Source organism: Mangifera indica, chromosome 16 (genome assembly GCF_011075055.1).
Source record: "Mangifera indica cultivar Alphonso chromosome 16, CATAS_Mindica_2.1, whole genome shotgun sequence".
Lineage (NCBI taxonomy): Eukaryota > Viridiplantae > Streptophyta > Magnoliopsida > Sapindales > Anacardiaceae > Mangifera > Mangifera indica.
This window is the reverse complement of record NC_058152.1, coordinates 6,559,496-6,576,361: the sequence shown is the minus strand read 5'-3', so window position 1 is coordinate 6,576,361 and position 16,866 is coordinate 6,559,496. Positions and strand designations below refer to the sequence as shown.

General features: G+C 33.2%; 1 protein-coding gene across 6 annotated transcripts; it reads right to left on the bottom strand.

The window, feature by feature from the left end:
• Nucleotides 1-2,899: 2,899 nt before the first annotated feature.
• Nucleotides 2,900-9,124, bottom strand: LOC123199460 (protein DYAD-like). 6 transcript variants are annotated; one of them, XM_044614478.1, is made up of 11 exons: nucleotides 9,034-9,124; nucleotides 8,868-8,916; nucleotides 6,350-6,402; nucleotides 6,064-6,148; nucleotides 5,308-5,680; nucleotides 4,839-5,225; nucleotides 4,678-4,753; nucleotides 4,244-4,327; nucleotides 3,704-4,062; nucleotides 3,505-3,622; nucleotides 2,900-3,398 (listed from the first exon to the last, which is right to left on the bottom strand). In XM_044614478.1, the coding sequence occupies exons 5-11, from the start codon at nucleotides 5,592-5,594 to the stop codon at nucleotides 3,300-3,302; spliced, it is 1,410 nt and encodes a 469-aa protein (XP_044470413.1). In that variant the 5' UTR covers nucleotides 5,595-5,680; nucleotides 6,064-6,148; nucleotides 6,350-6,402; nucleotides 8,868-8,916; nucleotides 9,034-9,124; the 3' UTR covers nucleotides 2,900-3,299. The 6 variants fall into 6 exon arrangements, with proteins under 6 accessions (XP_044470413.1, XP_044470412.1, XP_044470411.1 ...); XM_044614477.1 differs by lacking the exon at nucleotides 6,064-6,148 and having other exon boundaries at nucleotides 6,333-6,402; XM_044614476.1 differs by lacking the exon at nucleotides 6,064-6,148.
• Between the last annotated feature and the right edge of the window lie 7,742 nt (nucleotides 9,125-16,866).

The following is a 16,866-nucleotide window of genomic DNA, read 5'->3' as shown; positions in this document are numbered from 1 at the left end:
AAAAACCTTTAATATAATAATAATAAATGAATATTCAATTACAAATACATAAATCTGTTTTGCTCTAGGTAACTACCCTAATAGCACATCGTGAATGCTTGATATGCATGGTTGTGCACTATTTTAAAAATATTTAATGTGGCATGTTATCCTTCTAGTTAACGTGGCACACGATGTATGAGCATACACCATCCATGTACATTTGGGTGGGTAATATTTGAAGCATTAAGTGCATGAAAAGAGGAAGAAATACATGTGAATGATAAGGTACAACTACCTGCTTCTATTGGTTTCTCCAATGACTCCAACAAACTTCTTAATTTTTCAATCTTTTCTTTGTTGAACTCAACCGTTCTTAATTGCACTTAAGAATCTTTTCAGTTGTTTGATAAGTATTTTCCACGTATGTTTGTCTATGGCCTTTTGATTGTCTATATTTAAGAGGTTTATTATGAACTTTTCAATATTTATCTATTGTGTGATAAGCCTTTTTACAATAATTGAACCATAAGGAGTCCTTATTTTTTGGCTTTAATAAGTCAGATTGTTTCTTAGATTCATCAGAATATCAACTCTAAACCAAAATTCTTTCTATTTGATACTTAGATACCAAGGTTGATCCTTCCATAAAGCATTACTTCCCTCTTTCCTCTAGATACACTAATAATAATACATCTTATGCCATAATGTTTGCAAGTTATTGGAGTACTTAGTGATTCAATGAGTTTCTTGTTTGGTATTCATCATTTTAGTTTTTCTCTCATAAATCTAGGTAGGATCACAAACTTTTGAATATGTAATTTTGACAGTTTCCTAGATCTCACTAGCAATATTTATAAACTTAACGATATCACTTATCTCTGGGACCATCGAATTCCATAGTCAAGACATCACCTAGAGTTTTTTATCTGAAGCAAGAAATTTCGTATCCCTTTCTTTAAGCCTAATTTCGAGTATATGACTCACTTTGTCTCTTCCTTTTAAGAATGTGCAAATCAATTGAGACCACTTCAAATAGTTCTTCTCATTCAACCTATACATAGTCTAGTTGTTTTGTAATTTGTTACTCTAAAATGGGACATATCCTCCAATGAATGTAGTTGTCACCGTCGTTTCTGTTATGTTTCTTATCAGTCTAAGTCTATCATGTTTTTTGTGATCTTTAGGCTAGTATTGAGAGGGGAGTTGGTTGAAGATCAAGAAAGAAAAAATACCCAATCCAAGAACAATGACTTAGGCCTCTAATACTATGATGCAAATTCAGTGGTACATTAAATTTATTATTCTTTAGAAATAATCCTGATTTATATATCATCGATAATATAAATAAAAAACTAGAAACTATGAACTAATTTAACTTTCTTATCAAAAAAGGAAAAATAAATTGAATAATAAAATTGGAACTAAATTTCTAACAAAATGTTAACAATCCACAATTTCCTAAAAGAGAAAAAATGTATTTCTCAACAACTATAAAAAGAGAAGAGAACATAATATGAAGGACAAGAAAATATTAAGGGAAGTATCTATTAGGATTTATTTACACAAAATCAAAATATTATACGGTAGTAGAAGTTATAATTTTAAATTTTAAGACAATATTCATCCTTGTAAACTAGACAACTATATGCATAACATAGCAATAAAACAACCATAATAGAGTGTTTAGGAAACTTACTCACATTGATGACACTTTCATCTTTAAATTGTATAAGAACGTGTGTATCGCTCCCATATCCAAAGTAAAACGACATCGAAATATCTACATGAGGCATACATTATGTTAGAGATGATAGATGAATAACTAGAACTGTTATGATCCTATTAGGACAAAATATAACAAAAAGTATTTAAAAAAATTAACAAAAGTCTAAAAAAGTTAAAATTTAATTCGTTTATATAAAAAAAGATGAACGACCATTCATCAGACATGTACAAACATTTGCACAAATCATATCATATTACATTATATCCATGATATTAAGGATCCTTGCAATATGTCATAAGATTTATCAAATAAAGTCAAATTAGTATAATGAAAGCATCTGTCAAATTGTTTTACCACTTACTATTTCTTTAGTTTGATCAAAATGCTCCCACAAAATCGAGTTTTGTTTTCTTTTTTTTCTTCCGCCAATGGTGGTGTTGCAAATTCTTACTCCTATCACTAAAGTTCTTTATTGATATATTAATTTTCTTTATTATCAAAATAATAAAAAAATTTAAACTCATTTTATCTTTGATCATTTTAATATGAATGAAACAAAAATAACAATTGATAAAATATTAAAAAAATTAAAACAGATTAGTTCCAAAAATTGAGAATTGATAAAGAAAGTAGAAAATTTGAGAAATGATACAGAAGGATTGAGATTGAGAGAGCTGTAGAGAGTGCTGAGTGAATTGTGTGAGATGGAAAATGTTGGAGAGAGATTTTATAGTAAATTCATTACATGAAACAAATAAAAAAGGGGTTCGTGGCCATTACAGTGTTAGCCCAACGACTACGAATCCGTTGGGTGCTTTGGGGGCAGGGAGTCTTACCTGACCCCATTTTAAAATAGATTAAAAACTTTTTTATTTGTTTACCAAAACAGACCCTAAGGCCTTTGCAATGATCTGTAAAGCTCATGAGTCTAACGCAATCCGTAATTTTGCAAATTGTGGCCTATAACAGGGGCTTGAACCATGCTACGAGCCAACTCAATCCCCTTGACGTGTCTAATGTGCTTTGTCCCTGTCATTTTTTGCAGCTTTGGATCCCCAGTTGAAAATCCAATTATACTAACACACTAAGATTCATTACTCTACATGACCAAATAAAGTGTGACATGTCATTTAAATATTAAAAAAAAAAAAAAACAAAGATAATACCAACAAGCATTGAAGTAAAACAATATTTTAGTGCACCAGATCAAAAGCAAAATATATAAATATGCATAGATCCACAAGACATTCAAGTCGTTGGGGCAGACAGCATACTTTCCTAAAACCAATCTACAGTACAGACGTCTAGCTTTGTCTACTACAGCCTACGATCAGTTAGGCTTCATCGCAAAAATTAGTTGGGTAGTAAGTCAGTAGCTGTCAGACAGCAACAGACATCATTAAAGGTTAAATGAATATCCTACTGGTTTTTCATCCACGTCAAATTGATGAACCATATGCTTCAGATTCATATATTCTGTACAATTATCTATATTCTACTAATATAAGGATGACCACAGTGTCTAGATAATAAATACATAGCTAAGATCCTATCCCATCATATCAAGTCCATCTTAGAGAGTCAAGGGAGTCTATATCTTTGATGCCTGCATACCACTAACTGCATTCAAAATCTCCAGTATTTGTTGTTCCACTTTAGCTTTCCATTTCACCAGCTCCTTAAACATTTCCTGTCAAAGAAAACAATTCTGAGAGCAGCTTAATTGAGACAACATGAGCAGAATACGCACCAAAAGATGCATCGTGAAATTTAATTCAAGATATCGTCAACATTACCTGAAAAATAAGTAACGAATTATCAAGATCTAATTTTGAATTGGTAATAACAGAAGAATCTGGGGTAACATTAACTTTATCTTCCTCTTGCCTCCTTGGTACTAGCTCCTGCATATCTCTGTTCAGGGAAGAAAGAGAGATATTGCCTAAGTGAATGTATATATTCAATCACAAGCTCAATTTAGCTTAGTCTAATCACCTCTTCATTTTAGCCATTTCTTCCTTCAGCAGCTCGAGCTCCCTAGCACAAACAGGATCCTGAGAAGGGCTATCACCAGGCTTCAAGTGAGATAGTGGAGCTAAATTATCCCGCAATGCAACTTCCTGACCAACATTTTCTGTATCAGTGTTCCCTAACATAGGTACAATATCTTCTTCTTGAATATTAACCAGGTTGGTGCTCTCCAGCCAATCTTCCCATCCTTCATGATATGGATGATCTGGAGAGCTAAAGGCATTGCGTTGCTTCAAAGCCTGCATACTGTTTAATGTACTTGATATTTCCATCAATTGTTGCTCAGTTTTAGCCTTCCATTTTATCAATTCCCTGTGCATATCCTGTTGAAAAACAAATGTCAGATGTGAATATGTGAGCCAAATTGACATTCAATTACAACTGCACATCATCCAAAACCTTGAATAATGAAACTATGACATGAACTGCTCGATATCATTGGCAGTCTATCCTTTTCTCGTTATCACAAAGTTACAACAACTTGAGGAGAAATTGCTTTGCTACCTGTATTCCACTCAAAGAACTTGATAGCTCCATTAGATGCTGATCCGTTTTAGCTTTCCATCTCACTAGTTTCCTGTGTGTATCCTATGAAAGGAAAATGCCCAAATGAGGCTTCAAAATTTGAGATCTATATAGGAAATTTTTTGTGATTCTATATTTATAAAGAATGAAAAAGTATGAAAATCGGAAGGAACTTTCCTTAAAGTTTCATCTGAACATATAATCTAGGTATAGCTTAAAACATATTTTTTTGCACATTTTTTGTCGTCATTTTTAATTATCTATGAAAGAAATCACAGAACTTTTCCAAGATATCAGAGGTGGGTCCAGCCGAATTTTGAATTCTTTAACAGTCAAATAAACAATTTAGAAACCCCAAGGGAGGTCAATGATTGTATGTCATCATCTTTAACAAACTATTGTTCAACATTGACCTCAACTGGATTAGCTTGATCTTGCTCACACTGATGCGACACCAGCTCCTGCATATCTCTGAAAAGGAAAGAACACCTAAGATCACAGAAAACAAGTAATAGGTACACAATATAACAATGAAAAGCCTTTCAATTCCAAAAGGAAAAAAATCACTACATACCTCTTCATTTTCTCCATTTCAGCTTTAAGCATCTTCAGTTCTTCAGCACAAACAGACTCCTGAAAAGAGCCACCACTACACTTCCACCGAGATGATGGGGAAACATACTTAGGATCTGCCACCCCAGCCTCCTGTTTAATCTTAACTAGATTAGCATTCTCCAACCAGTACTCCATCACTCCTTCAGTGTTGTAACAGCGCCTAAACCTTTCTGCACCACCTGGTGCCACTTTACCATCAATGTGCTTCAGCAAATGGTCCAAGAGACCAGTATCACCAATGCGTCTACGAGCTGCCATTCTCAGCACTGGTCGAGATATTGGATTCTCAAATACAGCCCCTTCATCCTTCATGATCTCTAGCATACTTTGCTCTGCCAGCTTATACCTTCAAAATGAAACTTTATAGTTAAACGACATGACACAATGATGAACAATTAATTAAAAAGTTATAACTGATTAACAGGTACCTATCAGCAGACCATCGGTCCTTGGTATTCTCAAGCTTTTTATGCTTAGATTTACAAGAACTACTGTTCTGTCGCTTTAATTTTGCACATTTTGTAGATCTTGCCTCTCTAAGTTGGCCAAGTTTTAGGTGCTTTCTGTTTGGACTTTCTGACCCTGAAGATTCAGCTGTCACAGCTTCTCCAACATCTTTCTGAAATTCATTCTCCTTAACGATGCTGGGTGACATTTTGGCATTGCAGTGTTTGTACTCGAAGGTAACTAGTCGAGAAACACCCCACCGTGACATACCAGTACGCTTTAGCTCAGACCAGCATAGCCCCTTCTTAGAGGTTTCGTCCAGTCTCCCACGATTTTTTAGAGTTTCTGAAGCACCTACAAACAAAGATAATAATCAATAAGTCACAGTTGCAATTCAGTATATCAATCATTATGCTCAAAAAAATCAGGATGAACTTATTTAACAAAGAATAGGAAACAAGAGTCTTCACCTCTTACCAGCAACATCATATAAATAGTTTTATTAGCAAAGAACTGATACCAAGAAGAATCATGATAAATATAACTTTCCCAAATTTTTACTTCAGATACTATGTTTAGGTCCTAACCTACCAATTAAGTTTCTGGATTAAATAGCTAAAAAAGGTTACTGAAAGCAACAACCAAAAAAAATGATAGTATAATCTTCTTGCAGAGTCATCATAAACTGTACTAAAAAGCTTCAAGCTAAAATGTAATCGACTTGTTCTACAGGATACTTCAGCAATTTCTTTTATGTATTGATAACACCAATGATCTTTTGCAGTCCCATTCTTCTATACTGAACTATACTTGGAAGATTGCCTAAAAGTCACATGTCTCAGAAGTTTGATATCAAAACGTAATATTGCCACCAAGATCCATATATTGGATGTGTAAAGGCAGGCACAATATGAGGATGGAAACCATTAACCATCAAAGAACATGGTTCACAGTGAACTCATAATAGTGCACTAAAATATAGAATTTGTAAATATACTTAAAGTACCAGCATCAGGATTAAACCTGAAAGTGAACCATTATCTGGTCAGTCCATCAGGCAACACCAAGACATGTTCCTGTAGACAGTGCATATAGAGGCAGAGAAATAAGGCATAATAAAGATTTATAGATCTGATTCCTATAATCTATAAAATTTAACCAAAAATTCATGGAAAATTGGCAAGTAACTTCATTTAGCATTTATCCCTGAACAAAAAGTGACATCAAAATTATATAAATTAACAGCCACAAACAATCCCTTTCACTAAAACATGCAAATACCATTTTTGCGAAGCAAGCAATAATTGTCATGGCTGACATTGATAGTCTATCACATTGTTATGTGTTGATATTTATCACACAGTTATGGTGATATATTGTTAGGATGTTAAGTGCAAAGTTTGAAATTTGAATCCCACATCGGATAGTATAGGCTTCAGATATGGGGTTTATATGGTTTTTGGTTAACCCTTAACAAATAGTTTTTGAGGTGTGTTCCTCTTAAAGTTCATATAATTTGGTATCAGAGACACCATCACAACTCTCAATTGCAATCATGCAATGCAAGTGATGGCATCAACATCGCAATGTTTGCCCAAAGCCAGTAAAGAGCAAGAGTACAACCAACCACATGGGCATTGAAAATGTGGAGTGTGACGGTATATTAGAATTCAAGTGAAAAGTATGAGATTTGGATTGCACATCAAAAAGTATAGACTTTTAGTGTAGGGTTCATATGGGTTTGAGTTTTCCAATCTCAACAACTACCTTTTAAAATATGATTCTCCCAAGATTCATATCATACATAAAACAAGTCTTCTATATAAGCACCTCACAATTTGAAATAGTTTAAGAATCCCAATGAAGCAAATAGCATGTCATGAACAGTAAACAAGAAAACACAAATGCAAAGCACATCACTTGCATGCATTATAAGCAGAACAAAAGGGCAAACAATGGATTACCAAACTAGTAAGATCATATTTTATTTTTATTGCTTGTATTTCTAGAAGTATTAACTCATACACTAGCCACTAAGGTAAAGATATACCTAATCCCTTTTACGATTACCAAAAACCCTTATTTCAAAAAAAAAAAGGGCACCCATAAAAGCATGTGTTAGATGTTGAAATGTGAGACAACTCACCAGTTGTGCTATGAGAAAGAGAGTGCAAGAGAGTGAAAATATCAGGCATAATCTAAAATTGATTTTTCTATGTATTCATGTGTCTTATATCTAAGATTCTAATACACTAGATCAGTCAAAGGGGCAAGAATGCATCAAGCTGACCTGGTGTAAACAAGCACAATACTATCTAAACCCAAGCTCGTTCTTCTATAGGCACAATGCAGCCCTAGTTTGGCCAGAGCAAAACTATTGATAGGCCATGCTTACTAAAATCTATCTATCTCTCTCTCTCTATATATATATATATAAAAACTACTACCGCTAATGGAGTTATTCTAAGTCTGACAACTAGCCATTGCCAAATGGCAACAGTTAGGTTTAGTTCTAAATAAACATAGAACTTCTTACAGTTGGAAAAAAAAAGAAAGGATTAAAAAAAAAAAAAGAATTAGGTTCTCACATACTACACAGTGCCAATAGTAGAGGACCATTTAGGCCATGTGCTTCAAACCTTGTTGCGCCAAGCTTGGTCCAATGCTGGTAATTAGCTAAATTCATACTTTAGTTCTACTTGTGTTACATCTCTATGCTCTAGTTTATCTACTGAGTTACAATGTCTCTTAACTATGACCAATTCATTATTAGAAGCAATGGCTTTTCTCTTAATTATTATGGAATGTTGCCAATGCTTCCTACCAATATATCATCATAGGTGCAAGATCAAGGAGAGGTAAGCATATGATGGAAGAAATGAACAGATATAAAATAGGCAGAAACTGCAGAGAACAAATCAAACAAATGAACCATAATATACATTTCTACATGAGCTCGTAAATTAATGGGATCCAAAACTCTGTTTTACAAGCAAAATCCTCTGAATAGAAACTAGACTAAAGCACTTTTACTTTAATTCCCAAAATTTGATACAAATCTTCAGTCCAAGAAAGTGACACAAGATGACAAGATATCTACAGTCTACTCCCCGACAAATTATCACCACAATTACAGCACATAATTTTTTTTAACAAATACAAAAAATCAAGATCTTTTCTAAGTGGGCAATCCACCTCACCAATATACCACCAAAATTTTCTCCTCTTGTACTTCAGCAGTTATACCTAAACCTTCCCATTCGTTCCATTATCACCATTAATGGTTACCTGATCATAATTCAATCATCACAAACAAAGCCATATAAATAAACAAATAAACCCCACATAGTACCCACTCCTCTTCCTCATACACCATTATATTTCGTTTTACCACCAATACAGAACGAGAACGAAACCCGAAAACCAACATAATGGCAGAGAGAAAAAACCGCCATTATCCGATCAGCGAGACGACAGCGTTTACACAAAAACATGGTACCAACCGAAGTTAGAAAAAACAAATTAGGGTTTAGGATTTCACCTTTGGAAGCAATGGGTGCCACCTTCAACATTTAACACATTCTAAAACCCTGAACACAACAAAAAAAACAAAAAAAAAAAAACCAAAACAAAACATAAACGCAATTAAATAAAATATTAAAAAAAAAAGAAAATGAAGAGAGAGGGAAGAGAAAAGGAGAGCATACCTTCTAGAGATTTTTAGAAGAAAGAGAGACTTGGGCAAAACTGTAGCCAATTTTTCTTATTTTTTGGGTAATTAAAAAGCATATGTGCTCATCTATTTTAATTTAAAAATAAATTATTAAAATAAACCCTATTCCTACCCGCCAAAATCTATTAATGTTTATTTTATTTTATTTCATGGACTGGATATTAGGGGTCTAAACCCAAAAGGGTAAAAGCAATTAATGCATTGGAATTTAATGCATTCAGAATTATTTGCCAGTGCCATGAACGATTAAATAATTTAAATTAATCTTAGTTTTGTAATTAATTATGCAAATGAAACAGTGAACAGTATAACAGGAATGTTTTAAAATTGGTTATAGAGTGATTAATGGGCAATGAATAATAATAAAAGTACTACTATATATGCTATTTTAAGTATATAAATTATATATATTTATGTGTATCATTATGTGATTAAATATTAGGAAAATTAAAATAATTGCCCCAAAGATTAGGGGGCAAACAAAATTACCCCTAAATCTTAACATTAAACGAAAATGCCCCAAAATTGTGAAGAGATGAAAATGCCCCTCCACTCAAAATCGTCCATAACCATGCGCACCACCGCCAAACACATGAAAACATAAAATTTTGAACACACGTTTCGCGCACTCGGCAACTCCGATTTCATCCGGCGATTTTTCCGATGTTTCTAGCAATGACGATGGACAAAAAGGTTAGTAAAACAACCCTTGTCATCTCTTTATGCATTTCGTTTCACGATTTGAGTGATTTGATGTGAAATTTGGGTGTTTAGCGTTAGGGTTCGGATTTGAAATTTTCGAAGAAAATGCTTGATTGTTTGCTGATTTTGATGAATTATGTTAGGGTTTTTATGTTAGATTAGGTGTAGAATTGATTGTTGTTGAAATGAAGTTTGAAAAATGAAGTTTGGAAGGTGAAATGTGGCCACATGAATTCGGTAGTCACCACGCGAATGGCGTAGTGACCACACGAATTCGTGTGGTAAGAATTCGTGTAGACCGGGTGGCATTTTGCACTTTTCAAACTTCGTGGACTACATGTAATCGTGTGGTCGGGGGTAAAACTGCACGTTTTCATCGTGTGGTGGGGCATAATAAAAATTGGAAAACTTTGTGGACTCGCATAATTAGGTCAAACCCCTGAATTCGTGCGATTGACCCCCAAATTCTTGCGGTTGACGTGCGAATTCGCGTGGTGGGGGCAAATTACGATTTTCAAGAGTTATCTAGCATGCGTTTCCTTTGGTTGGAATCAGGGGGCAGAATGCGATTATATTAAATTTTAGGGCTTTTTTGATATTTTTTATCTAGGATCAAATTGAAATTTATCCATCTTAAGGTTTTTTTACTTGTAGAATTCGAATTTGATATCTGTTTTTTCGAATAAAGCCTCTATGCATAGAATTGAATAATTTATTCCCTAAAATTTATATAAATTTAATATAATTGTAATTTAATTTTCATACAGGGAGCTGTACAAAAGAGAAAAAGAGACGAAAGCAGAATGAACTGCAATTTCCTCTTGAAAAGCACTTCAAGGCTCAAGTTACTACACGTTGATATAGAGATGTGAGAGCCGTGATCAAAAAATTATTAACAGAGAGACAATTACAAATGTTTCAACATACTTGTTTCGGACACTTCCTAGACTTGAAGGATAGTCGATTTAGTGGGGTCCTAATACATTCCTTCATCTTTCGAGCGGTAAATAAGGTGACCTCGGGAGAGGAGTTGTGGTTTCGGGTTAATGACGTGGATGTCAGATTCAGTGCATTTGAGTTTGCTATTATGACAAGCCTTCGATTCAGTCATCTGGTAGATATCGACCTCTACATTCCGTCGAAGGCCATAGATCGGATCCTCCAGACATATTTTCACGGGTGTAAATCAGTTACATATGTTGATCTGAGCCGTGTTTTCCAATAGAGACTGTGGGGGGAGGATAACACTGATGCAGTGAAGTTAGCACTGTTGTTTTATCTTCACATGGGGTTGTTAGGGAGTGACTTGAGGAAAACAATTCACCAGAAGATATTACAATTAGCTGATCATCTTGATGGGTTTAATGCATACCCGTGGGGCGTACGAGTATGACAAATGACATATCGCTCTATATGCGATAACATCTCCTGAATTTCTATGGATTCCGGCCTGAAAAAGAAAAAGAAAAACCAGCTTAAGCAATATGACATCATGAGATTTCCACTAGCGTTTCAGGTAATTATGGTATTTATTAATTCAAACAAAAAATTAATGTTTTAAATAAAATTAGTTTAATATGATTGTAAATATATACAATAGCCGATTTATATTGATATTGCAGTTTTGGATTTATGAGACGCTAGACTCGTTATTTTGATGGGTAGATATGTCGTCGTCTGTAGGAGCCGCCCGGATGTTAAGATAGCACACGAAGGACATTCCGGGATGGGATTCTATCTCAGCTATCTTCACTAGAGATACAGTAAATACTAATTTATTAAGCATTAACATATACTCTGGATATAACAATAATGAATACTGCAAATAAATATTTTGTAGGATGATGTTAATTTTCCATTAGATTTATCTCCGGTTGAGAGAGATACGGAGTGGTATGAAGATGTCGTCTGATATACAGGGGTGTCGGATAGTCGATCTTCTTCGGCATCAGGAGATGCACCATCGAGTCTTTGTGACGTTAGTTCTCCGATTGTTACTCCTCCTCCTATTGATGCATATGTCCCCTCCCACGTGCCCGATTAGCGACCCTATCGAGGAGGTTATATCATCAGATCTCGTGCCTTGGCCCTCTACCACTAAGCACATATCACTGGGTCTCATGCCTAGGCCCCCTACCATTAAGCACATATCACTGGGTCTCATGCTTAGACCCCCTACCACCGAGCACACTACTAAAAACCTGGTATCGATCAGATGTTATAGGATGCATCTCTAAGTTTGAAAACTTCTGTACACGTTTGGCGATCTTATCTTCAACCCAAGGTGTGACTGGGCTGATACAAGCATCTGTAAATCATATAAATATAAACACATCTGGTTAGTAACCAAGTATAAGTTTAGTAACACACATTTATAACATAGTATAACAGTGAATATGAACTTACTGGCATGATTTCTTCTTTCATAAAACCATTGCTGCAATGTACCTCTAATGAACTCGATCAACATAGTAATAGGTAAACCTCGAGCATAGTCATTACATTGTACTTATGCCCTGGAAAATATGCTCGTGCCCATCGATCGAAACCCACTTCACACAGGTATACAATTGCCTTAGGGTGCATACGGGACAGTGACTTCATGACCTATTGGAATTCAAATTCAATGTACGCCTTAGCTGTTTTCCAATACATCCATGCGACTTTAGCATTCTTTTTGTACTTGGACCGCATGTTACAATAGAGGTGGTGACAACAACAACCGTGATGCACACCAGGGAAAATTTCAGCCAATGTGGAAAATATACTGATATGTCGATCTAAAATGATGGTCAAATGAGGTACCTCACCAATACAATCCCTCAGCTTTGTTAAAAACCAGCACCATGTGTCATGATCTTCCCTAGGACCAATCCCAAAAGCAAATGGATATATTTGATTATTCACATCTAATGCGACAATAATAAATAGTTGACCCAAATATCGACCCTTTAAGAAAGCAGCATCAATACAAATAACCGATCGAATATGTTACTGAAATGGACGGATACTACAACCGAATGTCATGTAAAAGTATTTAAATCGATCCTCCTCATCCGTTAGTATAAGTGTCACCGTCCCCAGATTACAACGTTCTAAATTGAGGCAATACTCTGGCAGCAACATAAATGACTCTTCTAGTGTCCCCCTTAATGATTGAAGCACCAAATTTCTCGCTCGCCATGCTTGTGCGTATGATATATCAATTTTTTATTGATCGACGATATCAACAATGATCTCCTTCGGTCGATAAACACGATCAACTAAAATGAATTTGGTCCTCAAAATTTACCCCAAAGCTCGGGCACCTGCTTGCCTATGATGAGGTAATATCTAATTTCTACAACATATGTGACAGCTATCCATACGACATAATTCAAAGTTATCAGTTTCTCCCACCCTAACTGCTTGTGTACGTCATTTACATTCTTTGTTATGACATTTAATCACCCATTTAAGCGTGTCTGATTTGTCCACTAAAAATTGATATCCCCTACGAAGCGTGTCTTGATTTATCACATCAATGACATGTTGTTTACTAGGAAATAATGTACCAACTTTTGGAGAATCAGTATCGGTCAATGCTTTAGAGTTTCTAGATGTAGATGGTTGATTAGTAAAAGGTGATAACTAATGAAATGCATCAGTAAAAACATTCCCACCAGTAGGATTTATTTCTAGAAAATAACTCGTACCTCCAATATCGTTATTAACATAGGTCTTCTCTTCAACCTTTGGTTCTTCGATTGGAATATCATGTACAACTTTTCCATTAAATTCACTCCACTTTGGAAAAGTTGCTTCGTCCCTATTAAGGAATTCTTCTATACGATACAATGCATCAACGTTAACTTCATTTATATATACAAAATTTTCCTCTAAGAATTCTTGTTTCGAATTGATCTCGATATTTTGAATCTCTTCTACACCAATAGTTTGATTTTCTGGATAACTGCTTGGCTCACCACCTTGAAAATCTTCATCTGCTTGTTGAGTCTCATAACTATCATCAGTAACTGTAGTTATAACAAAAACTGGAACACATTCTTTGAAGAGGTTAGATAGACCGTTAAGAACCTCAACATCTTTATCATTCGAAATTTCTATCAGAACACTGTCGTCGAGATGCCTTGGTTTCATGCTTAACTGAATGTTAAATATTCGTCGATCTATATTACACTTGTCGCTCACTATTTCGATTAATTCTTCGAATGTTGTATGTTCTGGAATTTTAATCAATTTTCTATTACCTCCAACATATTTTATAACATTGTCACCCTTTTCTATCTAATTTCTGTCATATCTAATTGAAACATATCCAACCATTTAGATTAATCCTATAATAAAATATATCTTCAACATAAATAATACGACTGAAAATACTATTTACAGATGTCTATTGCATAATTATACATATTTCATAATTCAATTATATATTGTGACTACTTAAATATATCATGTTTTGGTATTACCCTTTAAAAAATAATAATTTAATTTAAAAGGGTAGTTTTGGTATTTAAGGGGATATTTGGGGCATTTTCGTTTAAATACTTTAATATAAAGGTATTTTTGCTTAAATCTCAAAATTTGGGGATAAATTGTATATTGCCCAAATCAAATATATAATCAACATAAATAACACGACTGAAAATACTATCTATAGATGTCTATTACATAATTATACCTATTTCATAATTCCATTTGGCAGAATAATATTATTAAACATAACCTACTAATTTTTATTATTTTACTTATTACACACAACTATAATTTATTATATAAAATATCACATATAATTACATTATTTATAAAATAATAACGATTGAAGTAATATCATGTTATCTTATACTACTATAATATTTAAAACATAACCTATCTAATTTTTATTATTTTATATATTACATACAACTATAATTTATTATATAAAATATCACATATAATTGTATTATTAATAAAATAATAACGATTAAAGTAATGAAATACCTCGAAATGACGAACTTTTCTCTTCACGCCCGAAATCTTGAACACGGACTTATTTTCTCTCTTCAGAAATCTCTCTCAGATATGTTAAAAATGAAGGAAGATATGTGGTTTATATAGAAATAGAGGAAATGTAGTTTTGGTATTATTTTGGGGCATTTTTGTTTAAATGCTTTAGATTAGGGGTATTTTTGTTTAAACCCCAATATTAGGGGTAAATTTGTTTATTACCCTTAAATAAAATAGTAATTTAAATTAGAATAGTAGTTTTGGTATTTAAGGGGATATTTGAGACATTTTCGTTTAAATACTTTAATTTAAGGGTATTTTTCTTTAACCCCAAAATTTAGGGTAAATTTTTTATTACCCCAATAAAAAAGGCGTTTATTTTAATTTCCCTAAATATTATTTTATTATTAATTTAATATTATTTAATTATATGATGACATACATTAAATATATATTTATTTATATATTTAAAATAGATAAATGTAGCTTTTTTTTTAGTAACAAAGAACTTCATCCTAATCGATAGGTTAAACCTCGGATGTAATAACCAGCCTCATACTCATACATTAAATATGTATATATTTATATACTCAAAATGAGTAGATATAATTTCTATTTTTGATAATAAAAAATCTTACTTAAATTAAATATTCTCTTTAAGATAAAACTAATCATATCAAACTTTGAATATAATGACTGATTTTATAATTATTATATTAAATAAATTAAAATTTTAATATTAAAATACTATTAAAAGAAATTTAAACCCATGTCATCTCTTTTGAGTAGAAGTAAACTACACAAATCTAAAGATTTGACGGGTAGTAGGCAAATTTATAAGTGTTAGGAGTAAGCAACGTAGTTTAGTTAGAGTATACGTTCTCTGTTGATTCTGTTTTATTTTATTATTCATTAAGGTTGGTGTAATAAACATAGGGGTGAGCAAGACCAAATAAGCGAGGAGAGAGAAAGTGATCTATGTGTGTAATGGTTGGCCTCACCATGAATTGAATAACAAGTATTAGTATACATAATTAATTCATTTTTCTCTTCACAAATTCTTTTCATAAACTCTCAATTTCTTATTTGTTTCTCTCTTTTCAATAAATTCTTCACTCTTATTTAATTTTTAACAATGGTATTATAACAAGAAAGATGCTCTGCCATAGTAAAAGGAACTCGACAATAGAGGCTCCGTTGTAAGTTGAAATAAATAGTTAAAGAACCTATACAAGAATAAGAGAGGTATATGCTTGAGTCTATATATGATAAGTCAATTTGACTTATTTGTATTAATTGTCTTGATGATAGTTGAAGGAAGTTATTAGCAATTGGATACATATTAAAATCTCAACAATTATCATATAAAACAAGTTACCCATTTTTTTTGTTTTCTCTACTTCTCTAAAAATATGCACCTACAAAAGAGATGCAAATATAGAAGAGAGCAAGAGTGTCCTTTATCACAAAATCTAGAAACAAGGTACGAAAACAAATTAGGCTATGGAAATAATTAATACGTTTCATAACACTTTCAACACACCGAACTATATTTTGATTTATAGAATTGACTGGGTTTTTCCAACAAGAGAAGACAACAAAGGCTATTTAAAGATCCATCTATTAGTACATAGATGAACTTAAGAATATGATGGGAGCTAACCTTCAAAACATTGAAATACTGTCAAGGAAACAACCTACATGCTCAAACGAAAGATTGGGTGGATATGAATCAAATCAAGCTCAAATACCTCTTAGCTCGAGTTCAGCTTAAATAAAAAATAGTTTAACTCAAATTTATCAAGCTAATATTAAAGGTTGTTCAAGTTCAGTTCGAATAAAAATAGTTCGATTCAAATTTGATTCGAGTTTGACTCAAATTTATAGCTCAGATATGTGGCTCATATTCATGGTTTGAATTTATCGCTCATTGACAAAATGAAGTCATTTAATAATTATTTAACATAATTCAAATCGAGCCACGAGCTAAATTTGAACCAAATTGAGTCATCTATCTAGCTCGCGAGCCAAATTGAGTTAAACTCTCTATAGCTCAAGTTCGGTTCGATTTTAAAAGAAGTCAAATCTCTTAATTTGAACTCATTTCATATTTGAA